This window comes from Vulpes vulpes, chromosome 5 (genome assembly GCF_048418805.1).
Source record: "Vulpes vulpes isolate BD-2025 chromosome 5, VulVul3, whole genome shotgun sequence".
Lineage (NCBI taxonomy): Eukaryota > Metazoa > Chordata > Mammalia > Carnivora > Canidae > Vulpes > Vulpes vulpes.
This window is the reverse complement of record NC_132784.1, coordinates 79,024,427-79,045,564: the sequence shown is the minus strand read 5'-3', so window position 1 is coordinate 79,045,564 and position 21,138 is coordinate 79,024,427. Positions and strand designations below refer to the sequence as shown.

Here is a 21,138-nt window from a genome sequence, read left to right as displayed (position 1 = left end):
TGTGTGAACTGCCTTCACCCTCAGGCGAATGGGAACCACAGGCCTTGGTCTGGGCCTGCAGCTCGCCCCGGTGAGGTGGAGGCAGGGTGTCTCAGCAGGGGCGATGATGCCCTTCACCTCTGCATTTATAATAAAAGGAAACTAGTTTTGGAGTCCCAGGAGAGAACCGTCAAGGAAAATCTGACATCAAGAGGGTGAGCAAAAAAAAAAAAAAAGAGGGTGAGCAAATAGGGAAACCAAAGCTTCCTCTCACAGCAGGAAATCTCCCGCGGAGGAAACCCTAAGACAGGTGGTAGTGCTTTTTCTGAGAGCCCTCTGCTGTTGCAGAGTCACCAGCCTGGGGCCGGGGAGGTGGGGGGGGTGGGGGGGCAGTTAGGGTAGTTAACTGGATAAGGGACATAGGAGTCTTGACTCCTAACTCTGGGAAACGAACTAGGGGTGGTGGATGGGGAGGAGGGCGCGGGGTGGGGGTGACTGGTTGGCAGGCACTGAGGGGGGCACTTGACGGGATAAGCACTGGGTGTTATTCTGTATGTTGGCAAATTGAACACCAATAAAAAATAAATTTATTATTAAAAAAAATAAGGGACATAGGGCTGCCTTTATATATCTAGTACAACATGAGGTTTTCTTTTCTTTTCTTTTTTTTTTTTTTTTTTATTCATGAGAGACACACAGAGAGAGGTAGAGACACAGGCAGAGGGAGAAGCAGGCTCCTTGCAGGGAGCCCGATGTGGGACTCGATTCCGGATCCTGGGATCACGCCCTGAGCCGAAGGTGGACCCTCAACCGCTGAGCCACCCAGGCGTCCCCAACATGAGGTTTTCAAAGTCCTGTTGGACCTTAGTTTTCCAATTGACTCTCATTTCTCTATTTTGCTATTAGCTCAGCCTAAAGAGGAACTGGTGGCTTTGGGAGAACTGTTGTGTTTGTTTCAGCAACTGCCTTCTTTCCCATCTGTTTAGTTTGCACCCAGCTCTCTGGCTGCTGCTTAGGGCTGGCGTGCGGCCAGAGCCGTCTGAGCCATGAGCAGCGTCCAGGGTGCTATCCTCTTCTGGGTAGTGGTAGCGTGGGCTAAAACGGACAAGCCTTCGGAACAGACAAACGAGACTGGATTTCAGAAATGCAAGAGCGCCTTAAAACTACCCGTTCTAGAAGTCTTACCCGGAGGGGGCTGGGATAACCTGCGGAATGTGGACATGGGACGGGTGATGGACTTGACCTACGGGAGCTGCAGGACCACGGAGGATGGACAGTACATCATCCCCGATGAAATCACCAGCATCGCCCAGAAACAGAGCAACCTGGAGATGAACTCCGAAATCCTGGAGTCCTGGGTGAATTACCAGAGCAGCACCTCCAGCTCCATCAACCTGGAGCTCTCCCTGTATTCCAAGGTCAATGGCAAATTCTCCTCTGATTTCCAGCAGATGAAGACCCTTCAAGTGAAGGACCAAGCCATAACTACCCGGGTTCAGATCCGAAACCTGATCTACACGGTCAAAATCAACTCAGCGTCCAAACTAAGCTGGGGGTTCAAGAAGGACCTCATGGACATCTCCGACCGCCTGGAGAACAACCAGACGCGGATGGCCACCTACCTGGCAGAGCTTCTGGTCCTCAACTACGGCACCCATGTCGTCACCAGTGTGGATGCCGGAGCTGCCCTCCTCCAGGAGGACCACATCAGAGCCTCGTTCTTACAGGACAGCCAGAGCAGCCACACTGCCGTGACGGCATCTGCTGGTGTCGCCTTCATGAATGTCGTGAACTACAAATTCGAGGAGAACTACACCTCCCAGAACGCGCTCACCAAGAGCTACCTCGCAAACCGAACCCACTCCAGGGTCCGTAGCATCGGGGGGGTTCCTTTCTATCCGGGCATCACCCTCCAGGCCTGGCAGCAGAGCATCGCCAACCACCTGGTGGCCATAGACCGTGCTGGCCTGCCTCTGCCCTTCTTCATCAGCCCCGACACGCTGCCCGAGCTGCCGGGGCCGCTGGTGAAGAAGCTGTCCAAGACGGTGGAGGCGGCCGTGAGACACTATTACGCATTCAACACCTACCCTGGGTGCACAGACGCCAATTCGCCCAACTTCAACTTTCAGGCCAACACCGATGATGGCTCCTGCGAGGGGAAAATGACCAACTTCTCCTTCGGGGGGGTTTTTCAGGAATGCACCCAGCTCTCAGGGAAGGAGGCCGCCCAGCTGTGCCAAACCTTGGAGCAGAGGAACCCCCTCACTGGTGCTTTCTCCTGCCCCTCTGGCTACTCCCCCATCCACCTGCTATCCCAGGTCCACGAGGAGGGCTACAACCACCTGGAGTGCCAGCGCAAGTGCACCCTCCTCGTCTTCTGCAAGACGGTGTGTGAAGACGTGTTCCGGGTGGCGAAGGCTGAATTTAGGGCTTTTTGGTGTGTGGCCAGTGGCCAAATACCGGAAAACTCAGGACTACTCTTCGGGGGCCTCTTCAGTGGTAAGAGCATAAACCCCTTGACGAATGCGCAGTCCTGCCCAGCTGGCTACTTTCCCCTGAGACTTTTTGAAAACCTCAAGGTATGTGCCTCTCTGGACTATGAGTTGGGATTTAGATTTTCGGTCCCCTTTGGTGGGTTCTTTAGCTGTGCAGTCGGGAACCCCTTGGTAAATTCTGCCTTTACAGAAGGGGCACCTTCTCTAAAAAAGTGTCCTGGGGGCTTCAGCCAACACCTAGCCCTCATCAGTGATGGATGCCAAGTGTCCTACTGTGTCAAGTCCGGGCTTTTCACAGGAGGGTCTCTGCCCCCTGCCAGGCTCCCACCTTACACCCGGCCACCCCTCATGAGTCAGGCTGCCACCAATACTGTCATCGTGACGAATAGCGAGACAGCAAGCTCCTGGATTAAGGATTCCCAGACCCGCCAGTGGAGGCTGGGGGAGCCGCTGGAGCTGCGCAGGGCCATGAAGGTCATCCGTGGGGATGGCAGGGGTCTGTCGGGAGGGGCAGCGGCTGGGGTCACCATGGGGGTCACCACCGTCCTGGCGGCTGTCATTGCCCTGGCCATCTACGGCACCCGGAAGTACAAGAAGAGGGGGTACCAGGCACTGGAGGATGAGAGGCAGAGTTTGGCTGCGGGCACTGCAGAGAGCGGAGACGCCCCTGGCCAAGAGCAGGAGCAGAGTCCAGCCTAAGCGTCTCCTGGGAAATGTCCCTCTCGTCTCTGGCCAGAGCTGCAAGCACGACTTTCGTCCTGTCTCGCTCTGTGTCTGCCTTCCTGAGGACTGGGGTGGCAGGTGCAACAAAAAGCAGGTATAACTTGATGACTTCCATAGGGCTCCAGGCGACGAAGTGAACAGAGTTGGGGTGGGTAGGAGAGCAAATGTGACTTTTCTATGCAAAAGCCAGCCTGGTGGCCAGAACACCAAGGGGGTGTCTTTTCTCTGTGTGCGTCACTGATTGTCTTCACCTGAATACATATGTGAAAAAAGAGAGGAAGGAGCATGTTGGCCTTTGGCTTTGGAGACCATGCATTTATTTAATCTGAGACCGGCCACTGTTTCCAATTCTCGAGCTAGAAGACTTTCTGCCTGTGAGTGTTATCCTCTCACTGTTTTTTTTTTTTTAAGTCTCTCTGGATTTCATGCTCCTGGAGGCTGAAAGCTCCTCTAGAAGACACAGGAAGTCCCACGCAGCCCTTGGTTTTCAGCATTGAGGGCTCTGTACTGACAAACTGGGTCCTCTCAACCTCATCTCTGAGTGGAAAGATGCTGTCCCTACAAGTCCACGTTTTCCAGCTTCCCAGCCACAGTTCAGACTCTTAGACTTCAGACTAGTGTCATAAAGTCCTCAAAAAAATATTTTAACTTATAATCTTCTATTAGGAGGTCAAGGGAGAAGGGACAGAGATGAGGTGTGAGGGAAGAGAGGGTGAAAACTGGACAAGATCCCGGTGCTAAGGGGAAACTGCCATTCTTCCCCTTAACCACCTACCTGGCTTGCGGAGCCGCAGGTAGACTTCTTCCCCTTAACCACCCCTACTTTGTCCGTGAGTGGCCTTTCCTCTTCCCACCCTCGCCTCACGGGTACACACCCCCCGATCATACACATGTGCACCCCCCAAACACACCAACACACATTCCCCCAAATACACCCCCGAACATACACAGGCACACAACCCAAACACATGTGTGCAGATGCACCCCCCCCCATACACATCACATTCCAACAAGAAGTCTGCATTTTTCTGGAGGTGGGAGACAAGGGAAAATGCAAGAAGTCAAAGTAAGCCCACACCCTATGTATTATTTCCTCCCTAAAACCAAAACAGAGTAGAAACTACCAATTATGTGCCCTTTTTTTTTTCTTGCCCAGCAGAAAAGGGCCTGACGTGATCAAACCCATGAAACAAAAAAGGCATCCAACACCATTTGTGACACATTTATTTCAGTTCCAGGCTGACTTCCCTCAGGGATCAAGCAGGATATATGACTGTTTACCCAGCATTTAGGGCTTTGCCCAATTTTATTTATTTATTTTTCTCTTTTTGTAGCAGGGAGTGGTGGGGGAGGCTTGCCCAATTTTAATACAAATCTCACTGAATTATAATGATTAGGGTGAGCCTATTAATACTCCCCTACTCAGAATTTTAAAAAAATTTTTTTAATTAACTACCGCCTGCCCCCCCCCACCCCGACCCTGCAAAGTGGGGCTGGAACTCACAACCCTGAGGTCAAGTGTCACATGCTCTGCTGACAAAGCCAGCCAGGCATCCCTTCTCTGTGACTTTTTTAATAGTTCTATAGCTTTTCACCAAATTAGATGCCATGAGTTAATTCTTATGAAGGATAATCTGTCCTCACCTCACTGACATTCGCAATCATGAGTTTAGGCTGACATAAGTCCTTCTGAGGCGCTTGCAGCATCGCAGCCTGTGGGAAGATGGGAAGGAGGCTACTACTCCTTCATCTCCTGCTGTGCGAGAGAAGAGAAGGGACTCACAGAAGCAGAGCACAGCTCTCCCGGCTGCCTGGCCACCGACACTGATTTCTGCAGCCTCTTCTCTGGAGCCTGCCACTTAAAGCATTAAAATATTCTCTAAAACCTCTGGGTGTTTTGTGGGTAACTTTCAGCTGAGCTCATCACTTTTCTGCAAATTCCCCATGAATTCCTTGAGGATTACTGAGTTAGAGAGACAAAGTACAGCTAAAGGCTCTCAGACTTTCAATGCACTAACTGCCCTTTGAAATAAAACTTCTTCACAAGCTTAGCTTTCTAATAAAATTATGCCTAAATGTGCATTAAAATGTGTACTTAAGGAACATGCTGTACCGACCGTTCATCCACAGGAAACGAGAACTTGGGGTGGGGTGGGACGGTTTGCAGTTTATGGTCATCGAATCATTTTGCAAAGTCAGAACCCAGAGCAAGGAGTTCACAGGCTCTGTAGTCCTGACCCAGGAGCTCAAGCTGGGCTCTGTGGAAAGTCCAAACCCCAGCTTGTGCAAAAACCGCACTCCCTAGATGCTCAGAAACAGAGACACATTGGGTGACAAGGGCAGCTTTGCATTTGCATTTGCGTTTCGTGTTTGTGTTAGCAGCAGGATTAATGCTAAACATGTGTTTGAGCAACAGCCTGCAAACTGTTGGAACGTCCTGTATTGTAGTCACGTGGAGGGAACCAAAAGAAGCAAATGTTCGTATTTTAAGGCGCTCTTTCCCGCATAGATTCACTTACATTTTCCCCTGCCGTGTGGTCTATTTCTTCAGAGGAACAAGAAGTCAAGCCAGATCCCTTGGTGAAATGTGTGGGTGCGACAAATGTAGGGGAAAGTAAGAGAAAAGGGACTCCCCCACCCCCATTCAGGGTTTGTGGTTGCTCACAGACTTGGGGAGGTGGCCCACAGGCCTCATATTCAGGTACCCTGATTTGCAAAAAAGCAGAAGGTTAACAGCAATTTGTGGTTGTTCACTTGCCATTTATTGTTCTGCACACACACCTCGTGAGCACCAGGTGGCGATGTCCTCTCACAGAGCAACACGAAGGACTTCAAAACACTGGTCACAATGATTTACGTCAGGACATTCACCTTCCCTCTCCCAGGAATCCCCCACTCAAATGCCAGTGAGCACAAACAAGAAAAGGGCACAGGGCCCTCTCCTGTGCTACACGGGGACTGCCCCCTACCCTCTCATGCACACAATCGTGCAATATCAGGACGAGTACTTTCGACCAAGTATAAAACCACAGAGAAATCCAAGTTTTACAAAAAAGGGTTGGGGAGCGGGTATGAAACACAAAGGCACGCACAACCACATATACACAATTAACCTCGAAGGGGCGGGCATCTGACAGTTTGTCCGCAATCCCATCTGTCATCCCTGGAGACTCAAGAGGGAGAAACTAGGCTGCTGGTGCATGAAGGCAAGGCATGGGATTCCCCGCGCGGGCCAGGGGACACAGCAAGAACAGTGGTGGGAAAACATCCTATGTCGGGGGCGGTGGGTGCTCAGGACCTCTGCCGGCAGGGCTCTGGCTGAGCCCGACACTGTGCCTTTCCAGGCTGGCAGGGAGAAGGGGCAAAGGGACGCCCTCCTCTTTCCCAGGCACAGTGTTAGGAAGGAGATTCAAGATCCCTTCTGCCCGGAAAGCCCCGCAAGATGGGCAGCATGAGGATGTGGTCGCCCTTTCGGAGCATCCTCGGCAGGGGTGGGGGGGGGACCTGGGGCACAAACACAGTCAGCATCCCAGGAGGGAAGGCTTGGAGGTATGAAGACTTACTCTCAACGTGGAACTGCCCCCGGCACGCTGCCCGCCTGGCCCCCTCTGAGTCCTCTCCCTTCTTCGCCTGCTGTCCCCTTCCCCTGCATCCCTTCTTCTGCCTCCTGTGGGGAAACCAGCCTCTCCCCGCTGCCCACTGCCAGGTGTCACAGCGTGTTTTCTTTCTCTCCCCACCCGCTCCACAGCTGTGGGTTTCTACCCACCGACCCTCAGTCTGTTTCCTCATCCCTGTGGGTGAGAAGCTCAGCAGACGCTTGGCCCAGGCCTCCCGCTGGAGGCCGAGATGGTCTACGAGGAGGCCCTTCAGTGATGTCTGGTACACGGTAGCCTGGCCAAGGGCACGGGTGTGATATGAAACACCACGGTGACATCCCTTCCACTGAGTTCAGGTGTTTCCTCCCGACTGTGGCAGGAAACTGTGCCCTGTGGTGCGGTGAACTCAGGCCCAATGTTCTGGTCCGCTGGTGCGATAAGATGGCGGCCAGCTGATGGGAGAAACTGGAACTAAGGTGTCAGGAACGGATCCTCCTACCAGGGCTCCCTCTGCTGGAGCCAGTAGCATCCGGACAGCAAATGGGCAGGATGAGGAAAGGCTCAGCACCAGCACATCCCAAGGAACTGAGAGACATCAGGTGAATCCACTGGCCACACCAATATCAAAATGGCTGCGGATGAACAGCAAGCAGCTACGGAGCCAGTCTGCAGGAAAGCCTGGCTTCAGGTTCTAATTTAAGTACCATTTCTGAAGGTTCTTTTGTTTCAATTTTTCTAGCATCGAAAACCTTCTGAATATTATGAAATATATATGGAATATATATACGTCAAACCCCCAAAACATGAGGTATATAAATTCAAATTAGTATCCAGAGGAACTTCCCCCAAACACATAGTTCAAAGAACCCACTTTCAAAGGGGGAGTTGGGTTTCCCTTCTCGATTCCCCCTTCTCTCCTCCCTGACCTCCAATTCATTCCTTAAGGGGAGCAAAAAGCAAGAGGAATGCTGGGGAGGGGACAGAGTCTTGGGACACAACCCAAATGCAGGGTGGACTGGACCATGATGTGATCCCAATCCTGTTAGGAATGAGCTAAAAAGCCTCCCTCCATGCTCTAGGCCAATCTGTAGTAGATGAGGGGCCCAGCACCACCTCTGGGCTCTTATTAGCAAACGTGCATGGAGACAAATCGGAGCCCTCATAGAAACAAGACTGGATAAAATGGTTAGATCCAATCTCCAAAGAGATATAAAAAGGGGTCAGTCCAGCCCTCATCTTACACATCTCCCCAAGCACAGTTCCCTGGGGCAACTGGCAAGATGCGTGATCACTACCATCCAGGTCCACGTTTACTATGGGACAGGTGGGCAAAGGGTGAGAAGAGTCAAGGAACCACAGCCTGGTTGTTTGATCCCTATCAGAACTGGAGTTTGACAGTTGCAAAACAGAATGGGAGAACAGGATGGGACCGTCCACCAGCCTGGCCCAGTGGTGCACACGCACACACACATATATCTGCACAGACACAGATGGCACAGAGCCCAGCGTGGGCTCTACTCACAGTGACTGGATGAAACTCATGGAATCTTTGAGCTGGTCTGGGATGAGTTGGGAAGAAGGCTATGGGCTCCTCTCCCTGAGGACAGTTCAGATGCAAAGTGGGATGCAGACTCTGGTCTGATCAGAGAGGGGCTGGAAACATCATGGGATGCCACCCCTGAGAGGAATCCCAGAGTCCATCCATCCGCACAAGAGAACCGGATGCCTCTTTGGACAGGTCAAAAATTTGAGAAGGGAGGGCCCAGGGAAGCCAAGGACTATTATGGGAGCTGAATGTGCTCCCAGAAGCCTTTGCCTCCCTGACCCTCTTGGCGAGAAGTGCTTCCTCGCTGTACACTGAGGCATCGATTTCTGATGTCACAGCAGTTTAGCGGTTCACCCCTTTGCCCCCCAATCTTGCACAGTGAGAGCTCCTCGCCTCCAGAGGAGGAGAGAAAAGCAGAAACTCCGCTCTCGAAGCAGAGTGGAAGCAGCAAGAAGCCAGCTGAGGTACTAAACCCCAGGCTTCACAAGGCCAGGGTATGGAGTGCTCACGCACTGTCCATACCCTAAGTGTGCTGACCATGCCCCCTATTTAGGGGAGTGGGGGGGTTCTTGCCTACCCAGCACCGAAAACTCCATGGGAATAGACCGAGGATGGCCCTCATCCCATGTCCCCTTTGTGGTGGATGAGGTTTATGAATGACGTCACCTTACTCAATCTCGCTCCCCACCCGTGGCCGAGAGGGATGGGGGATGGGGACAGGACAGAAGGGGAGATGAGGGAGTTGGGAGGGCATGGCACCAACCTCCATCTTGACTCTCCCACTTCCTGCCCTGTGGTCCCCACAGCCCTCCCTGGTCCAAAGACCACCCCACCCCCCACCCCCACCCAGCTCAGTCCTTCTCCTGGGCAGTGCTGTCCTCAGAAATGCCCTGGGCAGCCAGTTCAGCCAGCACGTTATCCAGGTAATTGGCATCTGGGTAGCCATGACCTGTGAGATTAGAGCCAAACTCCGTCTTGTGGTGGACCTCATTCCAGATGACCGTATCTGACTCGCCTGTGGTGCTGGAGGTACCGATGGCAAAGATGAGGCGGCGATCCCAGGCCACAAGCAGCAGCTTCAGCACCTAAGTGAGTCAAGGCAGGAGACCAAAGGTAGACATTGTTAGTAAAAGATGATGCCTTGGGTGGTAGAGTCTTGCCAAGGGTACACCTCTTCTTGCATCACGATGCCCCAAGTGGCACAGTGAAGAGAGAGTTTAGGTGTGGAGTCAGGGAGCCACAAGTTAAGTCTGGGCTCTGTCACCAACAAACTGGGTGAATTTGGACAAATTATGTCATCATTCTGAGCCTTGATTTCCTTACTTACAAAATGGCAATGCTATGACCTGCTAAACGTTACCAGTGCTTTCACAGTCCTGCCTGGCACATGCTACTCAACCAGTGTTAGCTACCAACATCAAGGGTACAAGACAGAACCTAAGAATTCAAGGCACGTATGATCCGAGAGCTTCTGAAGTTGTGCCCTCCCCTACCACCACCCCCACAATGTGGTAGTAGTGCACACACAGCTAAAGACGTGCCATAGTTCCCCAGAGATGGGGCTGAAATGCTGTGACCTCGACCAGGCTATTTCATATTTATTTGCTCACCTAGCCCCTATAACCACACTTTGAGGCAGATGTGGCAGGGGCTATTATCATCTGTGTTTCATAGGTGAGGCTCAGAGAGGTGTTAGGGCTTGCAGAATGTTCTAATTCACCTAAATTTGTAAAAAAAAAAAAAAAAAAAAAAAAAAAAAAAAACCATTATTGAGTAAGACAACTGCCTCACACCCTAACCAGCATGAAGAAAGCACCCGATGAAAATGCCCCGGATTCAAAAAAAGAACTACCATGGGACACCTGGGTGACTCAGCCGGTTGAACATCTGACTCCTGATTTTGGCTTGGGTCATGGGATTGAGCCCTGAGACAGGCTTCATGCTCAGCAGGGAGTCTGCTCCTCTCCCTCTCCTTGTTCTCTCCCTCTGTCTCTCTCTAAAAAAACACAAATATTAATAAATCTTTAAAAAACAAAAGAACTACCATCAGCGTGGTTGGAGGTGGGGAATTATAACAGTCACAGCAATAACAACAGCATAGGTTAGAAAGATGATCAACCTTCCCCTGAGTGTTCATTTACAAGCACTGGGTCATTTAGTAGTTCCAACAATCAGATACAATAGGTATTCTCATGAACCCTCCTTCTGCAGATGACGCTCAATAGGATAAGACCTGCCCTGGTCATACAGCCAGTAAGTGCAGAGGGAGGCCTTGACTTTGGACCTGCCTGACTTTCCCATCCATGGTCTGGATGACTACTCTGTTGACTCTTAGATGCGGATCCATATAGATTTCATGGAGAGAGATGCTTCTGAATTGAGTGTCGGAGGGAGAGGAAGGTGTGAATACGGTTGACGTCTGAGCAACATGGGATTGAACTGTGCAGGTCCACTTATATGCAGTCTTTTTTTTTTTTTTTTTACAGTACTATAAAAACTTTTACAATATTTACAATTTTCTTAATAACACTTTCTTTTGTCTAGCTTACTTTATGGTAAGAATACAGTATATCACATACATAACATACAAAAGATATGTTAATTGACTACCTATGTTATTGACAAGGCGTCTAGTCAACAGTAGGCCTTTAGTGGTCAAGTGTTGGACTTGATTTCAGCTCAGATCATGGTCTCAGGGTCCTGAGATGGAGCCTTGGGTAGGGCTCTGCGCTCAGAGGGGAGTCTGCTTGAAGATTCTTTCCCTCTGCCCCTACCCCCACTCCCTCCCTCTCTCTCTCTCAAATAAATAAATAGATCTTTAAAAAAAAGTTACAGGTAGATATCAACTTCAGGAGGATGGAGGTCAGCATCCCTAACCCCTGAGTTGTTTAAGGGTCAATTGTCTATCAGTAGAAAAGGACACCAAGACACAGTAAATAAATATGAGCCAAAGCATGTATAATTACAACAACATCTGTCACCATGCTGGTATTTTACAAATGCATCTTTCATTTAATTTTTATAACATCCTGTCCATACAGCTAGAAGCTATCACCACTGTTTCATGGATCTGGAAACCAAGACTTCAGAATGTTAATCTTTATGCCAGTCTCTGCATCTGATAAATTGCAAAACTAGGACTCGAACCAAGGCCAGTTTGGCTCCAAAACCCAGGCTCTTATTACCTTGCTGTGCAAGAGCCCAAGGTGAGGGCCCCCGAACAGCAGACAAATGAAAGATAAAGGTGAGGAATTAGTGCAAGGGAAGGCTTAGACCCACACTGTAGCAGGTTCTGTATGCCAAGCTGAGAAGACTGTACACTGTAAAGAAGGAAGGGAAAGATATCGGAAAAATTTTTTGGGTTTTTTTCTACTTTATTTCTTTTCAACAAAAAAGCTTGATACTAGAAACCGTGCTTTAGGATACCTAACTTGGAGGGGGGCGAGGGGCGGGAGCAGCACCTGGGTGACTCAGTCTGTTAAGCATCTGACTCTTGATCTCAGCTCAGGTCTTGATCTCAAGGTCCTGAGTTCTAGCCCTGCAATGGGTCCCATGCTGGGCATGGAGCTTACTTTAAAAAAAGGATACTTAATCTGGTGGCAGGTGAAAGATGAAAGTATTTACTAGGTTAGTGGCGGCAGGATTAAAAAAGGAGTCAAGTGGTTTAGCAGGCAGTTCACAGGGAAACTGCCCCGAGTAGGGTGGTAGCTCAGAGCAAGAGTCCACTAATGTGTCCAGTCTGGGTCCCAGGGATCCTGGGTATGTCATTAACACGAGGAAGGAGGCCTGGAAGAGGAGCAGCTCTTGGCAAGAGGATTCAAGTTTGTTTGATTAATTAATTAATTAATTAATTTTTAAAAAGATTTTCTTTATTTACTCATGAGAGACACACAGAGAGAGAGAGGCAGAGACACATGCAGAGGGAGAAGCAGGCTCCCTGCAGGGAGTCTGATGTGGGACTCAATCCCAGGACCCCAGGATCACGACCTGAGCCAAAGGCAGACGCTCAACCACTGAGCCACCCAGATGCCCCAGGATTCAAGTTTTAGCAGTTGGCCTTCACAGTGGACATGTTTAGCCAGCAGTCGGGACTGTCAATCTGGGGCTCAGGTACAGAAGTGTGGCTAATGAGAGCAAGGAGGTAGGACGACTAATCCTGACTCCTAATCTAAGGACCCTGCTCTGGACCCATCTTTATGATGTGGGTGATTTTCTCATTGTTCCAAATTATCTGCTTCCTCCTCTGTAAGAGGAGAACATTTCCATACCCTTTGCCATGTGACCCAAGGGGCCCCTTGTAGGCAGTTCACGCCCTCATTCCTTGCGTGATGCCCATGACTTGCTGGGCTCTGTGAAATATGAGTAGGAGCATCAAGCTTTCAACGGCAACTCTATTAGCATTGCACCATTCCACTTGGATTCTCTCTTGGTTTGCAGCCCTGTTCCATGGGAAAGGCATACATCACAGAAGGGCTGCTCCTTCAGCCTGGATTCCAGGACATGGAGTCACATGGAGCAGAATGAGCGGACTCATAGCAGCTCACGAGATATAAACATTTGTTGAAGTCGGCCTCGGAGACTGAGGCTGTTTGTAATACAGCATGACCTGGAGAAAGCTAGCTAAAATCCATCTCTTACCCAGCATTGCCCCTAGCACCCCACAAGAAGGGACCCAACACCCCCCTAGACTAGTAGTTCTTATCCTTTTTGAGATTAGGGAAGGTTTTTGAAAATCCAATGATTTTCTGCCCTTAGCCACAGAAAAATGAACATAAAAACTTTATTCTAATTTTACAATTTACAGAACTACTGAAGTGTGACCATGAATCACTGGGAATCCAGAAAGCCACTGATTTTTCCCTCTGCCTTTTAGGACAGTTATGGAATACAAAAATACACTAAAAAAATAATCTCCTGCAAATTAAGATCCCTGCCCTAGAGCCATGCCTCTGAAGCTTTAACCTGCTGTCAGATCACTGGGATCTTGCTAAAATGAAGTAGGTTCTAAGGTTCTGCATTTCTACCAAGCTTCTAGGTGTTGCTACTGGTGCTGGTCCCGGGACCAGCTGCTAAGCAGCAAAGCCCGATAGAAGGGATCCTAAAATAGATGAATTATTGCCAGTAATATCCAGGTGAGGGAAAAACCCTGCCCCCATCACCCTGCAAGAGAAAAGAATTCTAATCATAGCCCCCCTAACCTAGGGTTACTCAAATACGATCCTGTTACCATGTGCATCTAGAATAAAAAGAGACCCAGCACGGCAGGAAGCAAAACTTGGGGCCCTGTCAGAGCTGTAAATCCTCCCCCACCCCACCCAGACTCCAGCTCTTACTTTTCTCCCTTTCTCGCTGTCCGGGAGGTAACAGTGTCGTGGGAAGCCACGGGCGCTGAAACTCTTCCCAGGATTCGGGTGTTCTGGCCCCTGAAAGCAGAAAGACAGACAGCGAGAGGCATTTTTCAAAATATTTTTAACAAAGGGGTGCAGACCATGAGCAACTCAAATAATGATGACAATAATAATGCTCACAGTGTCCAGACACAGAACAGATCCCAAAACTGTGGGAGTGGCGGTTTCACACATGCACTGTGGAGTGCATGGCCTGGGCTTGGATTCCGAGCTGCCCCCTCCCAGACGTGTTGGCTGGAGCCCTCTCCTGGGGCGTGGGTCTCCATGCCTTAAACAGGGAGGGTATGAATGTTAAGTGTGCTTGGCCCCGGTGCACAGTATGAGCACATCATCACCCGTCAGCTATGCTGGCTCTTTTGTTTTACAACGACAGCGACAGGGGTTCCAGGGCTTCTCCAAAGGCTTGGCTGAAACTTAAGCCTAGATTTCCTGGGGCACATGGTGAACTGCTTACCTCTGAACTACTCAGAATAACAAAAGTGCTTCTGAGCCAGGAGCCCTGCAATCCCCTTTATCCGTCTGTCCATCCACTAATGGACATTTAGATTTCCTCCCAGCCTCGGCTCTTGGGAATAACGCTGCACTGGATGTGCCTCGGCTCTTGTGAATAATGCGAAATAATGCTGCACTGAACGTGGCTGTGCAGCAATCCCCCAAGCAGGCAAGCAGTCCCAGGCTGCTTGGGTGGGAAAGAAACTGAAGCAGAACTCGGCCGGGAGCCAGGCATCCTGATCAGGGTCCAGAAAGGGTCCACAGGCCCCCTGAGAAACTCGGGGAAAAGGGAGGGACTTTCTCCCAGTACCACGGCACTTCCATCCCCCCAACCCCTCCCCATCCCCACTCAAATGTTTGTGATTTCTGAGCATCTCTGATCAGGGATGGGTCTGTGGAACCCTTTGGAAAACCCCTTCTAGGTGAAACCAATATAATAATGATAAAATCACAAACTCCCCAATCTCAGTTTCTCCCCCAGGGAACCATTCTCAGAAGTGAAGGCAGAGATTCAAGTTCTCCACCTGTCGGGGAACCCCGAGCCCCTGCAGTCCCTAGGCTCTCTGAGGACAGGGAGTGATGTGGCACTGGGTGTCCACCTGCCAACCATCGGGGCCGAGTGCACAGAGTGGCTGTCCTGACCCACAGAGCTGCATTTCCCTTGACACAAGCTTGGATTTTCAAACCGGAGGTGCCATGGGCACCTCTACCCCCAGTACCCCCGTCTTTCCTCAAACCCGGAGGCAAAGAGCCTCCTGCCAAATAGCTGCCTCTCCCCCAGTCCCATCCTCTCGGACTTCAGTCTGTTGTACTTGCCACCCTGGCCACTGGCTTTCTCCCATCTCCCTTATGGTCAGTCGTGTCCCTACCATCCCAACTGGCTGCCTCCAATCATCCCAGGAGTCTCAGAGGCCCCCACATCCAACCAGATCTCTGCTCTCCCTTGTTGCCAGCGCCTCCCGTGTTCAGGCTCCATGACCGGAGTGGTCTCCTAACTGGCCTATCAGGTCACCCCTCGTTCTTCTCCCGGGTTGACCTTCCTGAAGCGCATTCCCAACCACACACCTTTCCATGATGCTAGTCATGCCCAGCAGCTTCCCAGAACTCCCCACAGCCTGAAAAAGTTAAAACCCTCCGAGGGTTGGCGTCCTTCCAGGGCCTGGCCATAGTCCTCCTTCACTGTCAAGTCTTCTACAACCTTCATGTGCCCTCTTTCCTCCCATCCTCCACTTTTGCAAGTCGCAAACCCCAAATTAAACCCTTCCTCGTGGGCCTCCAACACCCCCACTTCCTCTCTGCTATAGTTCCACTGTGTCCTCCCACTAAAAATGCTCTCCTCCATTTCTTCATGGCTCTCCAGGCTCTCCTACCATGTGCCCTGAAGCCAGAAAGGCTCCTCCAACCCTCCCAGACAGACAGACAGACAGACAGACATAAGCCCTCTTCCTTATCCTGACAGGTAGTAAACTCAAGGACTGCCAGTGACCAGCTACTGAGCACCTGAGCACGTTGCCCAGTACCACAGTCCCCACATACAAATGTGGTCTCTGATCCTTACAAAACTCCTGCACAGGAGGCTCCCAGCTGCACCGATAAAGAAACTGAGCTCAGCCAGGTCAAGTGGTTGTCCAAAGTCCCAGCCAATAAAGAGTCAGCCAGCAGTCAGAACCCAGGTCTATCACCCTTTGGAGACCTTGTGTGGCCTCCCACCATATTTATCAGTGGTGCACACCACACCTTGCTCTATAGTTTAGTTGATATGTATTTATTTATTTTCCCTGACTGGATGGTAAGACCCTCCAGGAAGAACCATGTTTTTTATTGAACTCTTTTACAGATTCTCACACCCTCTTGTTTTCTTTCTTCCACATGACTTACCACTAGGTGGAAGTACCTTGGTTGTGCATTTATGTATTGGCTTCCTTATCCCACTACAATAGGGACTTCAGGGGAGCATCATTGTTTCTCCAGCACCTAGAAAATGCCCGGCCCATAATCCATCTTCCAGTGTATAAGGGGTGCCGGGGTGGCTCAGTCAGTTAAGCATCTGACTTCAGCTCAGGTCATGATCTAGGGGTCCTGGGATCAGGCCCTGCATGGGGGGTTACCTACTTAGTGGTAGGTAAGGGCCCATGGCCCCCCTTTCTCCCTGTCCCTACTCTCAGTCTCTCTCCCAAATAAATAAAATCTTTTAAAAAAAAAGAATAAAAGACAAAATGGAAGAAGGCAAGGAGGAGGGAGGAAGGAAGGGTGAACTAATAAATATTTGCCAAATAAATGAAGCCAGTAAGTACCCTAGATCATTTAGGAAAAGCTGCAATGTGTGCAGGAAGGAACACATTTGTATTTACTGGTAGGAATGTTGCTCCATTGGTTCCTTAGGACTGTCTTTCAAAGAATCAAAAGAGGAGAGAAATGCCTCCAAAAATCAAAGCCAAGGAACATTTATCAAATTGTAAAATGCAAATATGACTTGACAAAGAAATTCTACTTCTGGAAAATTATTCTACAGATGTACTCACACGCATTCAAGGGTATTCATTACAGCATTATTTGTTGTCGCAAAGGATTGGAAACAATCCATGTATATGCCCATCAAATGGAGACTGCAGAATATAAATCATGGTACATTTATACGATGGGTTATCACCCAGAGCTGAGCAGGAATGAGGAAGATACACAGACATGGGAAGATCTACGAACTATATTGTTAATTGAAAAATGCAGGATGCAGAACAGTATATCTAACATGTCATCCTTTGTGCACAAAGGGGCGGAAACGATCTTTGCTGCACAGGCAGAGACAATCCTGGGGGACACAAATGACAGTGAGAACAATGGCAGAGGCTGGGCACAGGAGGTGAGACTGTGTAGATGCGAGAAAGGAAACTTTTCATAGCACAAAATTCTCTTAGCCCTTTCAGGCTGCTGTAACCAAATACCACAGACAGGGTGGCTCAAACAACAGAAATGTGTTTCTCACAAGTTCCAAAGGCTGGGCCATCCACGGTGCCAGCTGAGCCGGTGTCCAGTGGGCACCCACTTCCTGGTTCACAGACAGCTGTCTTTTCCCTGTGGCCTCAATGCAGGAAGTGGAGAGGGGCGGCCCTAGGAGGTGGGGGTGCTCTGGGACAAGGGCACCAATCCCGTTCCTGAGGGCTCCACCACACAACATGTGCAATTTCATTGGCTTCCCACCTGGAAAGGAACTACTTGTACTTGGGGTTTTGCTCACCTCTGATGTACACGGTACGTAGGCGAGACCTTGGATGTAGGCTTTATAGAGTTAGTAATGCTGGAATCGGGTGAGACTTTGGGCACTATCAGAACAGAATGTATATTACATGCAAGAAGGACAGGAAGGGATGGAATGCTAGAAACTGAAAGTCTGTGTCCCTCTGAAATGAATGGGTTGAAATCTAACCTCCGAGGTAATGGTATTTGGAGGTGAGGCCTTGGGTGGGTGACAAGGTGAGCCCTCACGAATGGGGTTAGTGCCCGCATGAAAGAGACCCCCTGAGAGCTCCCTCACCCTTTCTGCCATGAGGACACAGCCAAAAGACATTTATGAACTGGGAAGCAGACCCTTACCAGTGAATCTGTCACCACCCGGACCTTAGACTCCTCAGCCAGTAGAAAGTGAGAAATAAATTTCTGTTGTTTCAAAGCCACCCAGTCTGTGGTATTTGGTTATAGCAGCCCAAACGGATTAAGACACACATATCACCTGCAAACACTTAAACTATAAAAACAAAACAAAACAAAGTAGCCAGTGGCTGAGAGTGAGCTCACCTGAATGCCGGGAGGGATGCTGTAGATGATACGGATGGTTTTGCAGTCGGGGTGGCCAGGCAGGGAGTGAGGGATGAGGTGGTACTCCATCTTTCCTGGGGGCTGGGTGCCTGTCTTCACTCCATAAATGGTCTTACACGTGGGACACTGCAGACTCCCATCCTGATGGGACAACGAGGAACAGCCAGGTTGGGAAACAGTTTTAGAAAGTACCTCCCCACCCAATGCTGGAAGGAAACACAGGTAAAGGGACCAGAGGAATAAAACACACCCAAATAAGTAAATTCCACAACTCAGCTCCACGCTGGGGGATGTTAGACAGATCCTACCCTGGAAAGGGAGACCAGCTCATTCGGGCAGGTTCAATCATTATTTAACTGCTGAGTATCAATGAATGGGATAGACAACAAAGCACTAGGGAGCAGCTCCTGTCGAAATGTCAAGCATCACAACCCCTGAGGAGCTTGAAATAAAGATACCTGGACCCCAGGTCACCACATTGGGTTGGGGGGGGGGGTGTTGGGGGAGTGGCTACAGAACAAAGTGGTTAAGAATAAGAACTCTGAAGTCCAACTGCCTGGATTTGATTCTCAGCACTGCCATGGACTTGCTGTGTGACCCTGGGCAAATTAACCTCTCTGGGTCCTTTTTTGTCCTTTTTTTTATTTTTTGACATAACAAGAAAAATTATAGTATCTATCTCACTGGGTTATTGGAAGGATTAAATTACATAACCCACAGAAAGTGTCAAGCCCTACGTGGTTTATCTAAATGTCATTTGTACTTTAACAATTTCTCAAAAAAAAAAAAAATTCTGTGGTAAGTCTAGTGTCCATACAGGTTTGGAAACCACTGCTCAGAAAAGAGAAAGCAGGTGGCATGTGTTGGAGTAGATGAAGCTGACTTTTAAGAAAATGATCCTAAAGAAGAGCTGTGAATTGGCTTCCAAGAGGGAGGATAAGTTCTGCACACACAGTGAAGGAGGGAGTGAGCGCTCGTTATAGCATCTTAATAAACCTTACAGCAGCGTTTATGTCTTCTTTATTTAGGTCTTACCTGATAATGGCTTAAATGGAACATTAGCCTTATTATTATTATTTGTTAAAGATTTTATTTATTTATTCATAAGAGACACAGAGAGAGAGGCAGAGACATAAGCAGAGGGAGAAACAGTCTCCCTTGCAGGGAGCCCGATGCGGAACTCGATCCCAGGACCTCAGGGTCATGACCTGAGCCCAAGGCAGACACTCAACTGCTGAGCCACCCAGGTGCCCCAGCCTTATTATTAGCCTTAAAAACGATTCCCTTCTACGGTAAGGAGAACCGAGGCACAGCACAGTTAATGGACTGGCCGCTTGTTTAGGCGAGGGGCCCAGTACGCGTATAAACCCCGCAGCTCCGCACTGCACCAAGGTGGCTGTGTTGGGGGTGGGGGAGAGAAACATAAGAGGCGGTAGCTTCACAGTGGGGGCCCAGTGAGTCGCAGCCTGACTGGGTGGGAGGAGACCTTGTTCCCAAGCTTTCCAGAAGAAAGTGGGTGAGAAGGAAGGCGTGGGTAGGGAGTAACGTGTGCAGACACCTCTGTCGCACAGCCTGGACAGGAGCTCTCCAGGACATCTGCCCCATCTCAGGAGGACAGACATCCTCTGCGAAGCTGTCTAGGGACTTGTCAACGAGTCTCTATGAATTTAAAAGACTAACTTGTATCCAGGGCAATGGAGACAGTTACTTCATGTGGTCAATGAACGGGAACCCAAGGCTGGAGTCAAGAACTAGGGTCCTGCTCACTGCTCTAGCTTTAACTTGTTTCATGACCTTGGGTGTGAATCACTTCATTTCTCTCTGGGCACTTTTGTTCCCCACTCTGGGCAAAGAAAATTTAAAATGCATGCTTCAAAGTATTGGTGTAAAAAGAATAAAGGATAGCATCTTGAGAAATATCTCTGAAGCCCCATGGAAATAAATGCAAAGAGGTGCTAGATTATTCCCGAAAACAGTCATCAAAAAGGGAATGAATGGGCTCAAAACCCCTCTCAGTCCAAAATAACCTCTAAAATGCGAAGTCCCAGTGAAACCTTTTAACCTAGGGTTGGGAAAGTGAGCACCAGATGCAGACAGGCAGCATCCATCAACAACTAAGCATAAACTCTCTGAGTCAGAGAAAGATCCCAAGGTCTGCGCTATGGGAACTGAAATCATAGGGCAATATAAAGATGAAGGGGGGAAAATTACAGCTCTAATATCAAGGAGATAGTAATTTGAATAATAATGATCATACCCTGTAAAGTAGGTATTGTTTTATTTCCATTTCCAGATGGAAAATGAAATCTCAGACAGATTGAAAACCTTGCCCAAGGTCATTCCATGACCAAGCCAGGGTTCAAGCTTGGGTCTGCTGCCTCTCCTGCCTCTACTTTTTCCCACAGCAGGAGAAGTACGGAGCAGCCTTCAAAAGCCAGACTTTTATGGCAGAGGGATCAGTAAGAAGCTGGGGACAGCAGGGAAATCTCAGACTCTGATGCAATCCAAGCTGGGTCTGGAGAAGCAAGCAGGATTTGAATTCATGGAGATAGGTGAGTGATGGTTATTCCAGGCACAGCAAAGAACAGGAGAAAAGTGGCTTTTTAGTGAAAGCTTGGACAGTGTCAGGAGACAGTTATCATCTAAGGAGGCTCCCCGGGTTCCTGGGAACCAGCCCAATGGAGGAATACCAATCCACCCTCAATAATGGACAAGACAAGCATCACGTAACAGCCTTCTCTCCTCCAACAGTGGGCTTCAAACGGGCTACCAGGGGTATTTTGGCAACAGTCTCTAATACCTCTGAAGGGGCAGTTAAGGGCATTTTGAAATTGTTCAAAGAAAATGAATTATAACTAAAAATCTAAACTAAACTAAACCAAAAAACTAGCCCTGGATAAGGAAGGCTGATTTGGGAAATCTACCTACACAGGTAGTAATGAATGCCACCGTGGACCCATGTCATGGACCCAGGCATGGACCCAAGGACCCATTCCAGACCCTTCGGAGACTGGAAGGCTACACCTCTCAGACCATCACACCCAGTGTAGAGATTGGGAGCAGTTGGCTAAGACTGGTTTGGCCAA

The 21,138-nt window shown here is 49.5% G+C and overlaps 2 protein-coding genes across 3 annotated transcripts in view; one reads left to right on the top strand and one right to left on the bottom strand.

The window, feature by feature from the left end:
• The first annotated feature begins 685 nt into the window (after positions 1 to 685).
• MPEG1 (macrophage expressed 1) lies at positions 686 to 5,285 on the top strand. Its single transcript, XM_026012911.2, has one exon. The coding sequence runs from the start codon at positions 1,026 to 1,028 to the stop codon at positions 3,171 to 3,173; it is 2,148 nt and encodes a 715-aa protein (XP_025868696.2). The 5' UTR covers positions 686 to 1,025; the 3' UTR covers positions 3,174 to 5,285.
• Positions 5,286 to 5,936: 651 nt separating this feature from the next.
• DTX4 (deltex E3 ubiquitin ligase 4) overlaps positions 5,937 to 21,138 on the bottom strand; it is a 35,361-nt gene continuing 20,159 nt past the window's right edge. For both annotated transcript variants that reach the window (XM_026012807.2, XM_026012806.2), the window contains exons 7-9: positions 18,032 to 18,193; positions 13,673 to 13,762; positions 5,937 to 9,424 (exon numbers count right to left, since the gene is read on the bottom strand). In XM_026012807.2, coding sequence (XP_025868592.2) covers positions 9,191 to 9,424; positions 13,673 to 13,762; positions 18,032 to 18,193 — 486 coding nt within the window. In that variant the 3' untranslated portion in view covers positions 5,937 to 9,190. The remainder of the gene's footprint in view (positions 9,425 to 13,672; positions 13,763 to 18,031; positions 18,194 to 21,138) is intronic.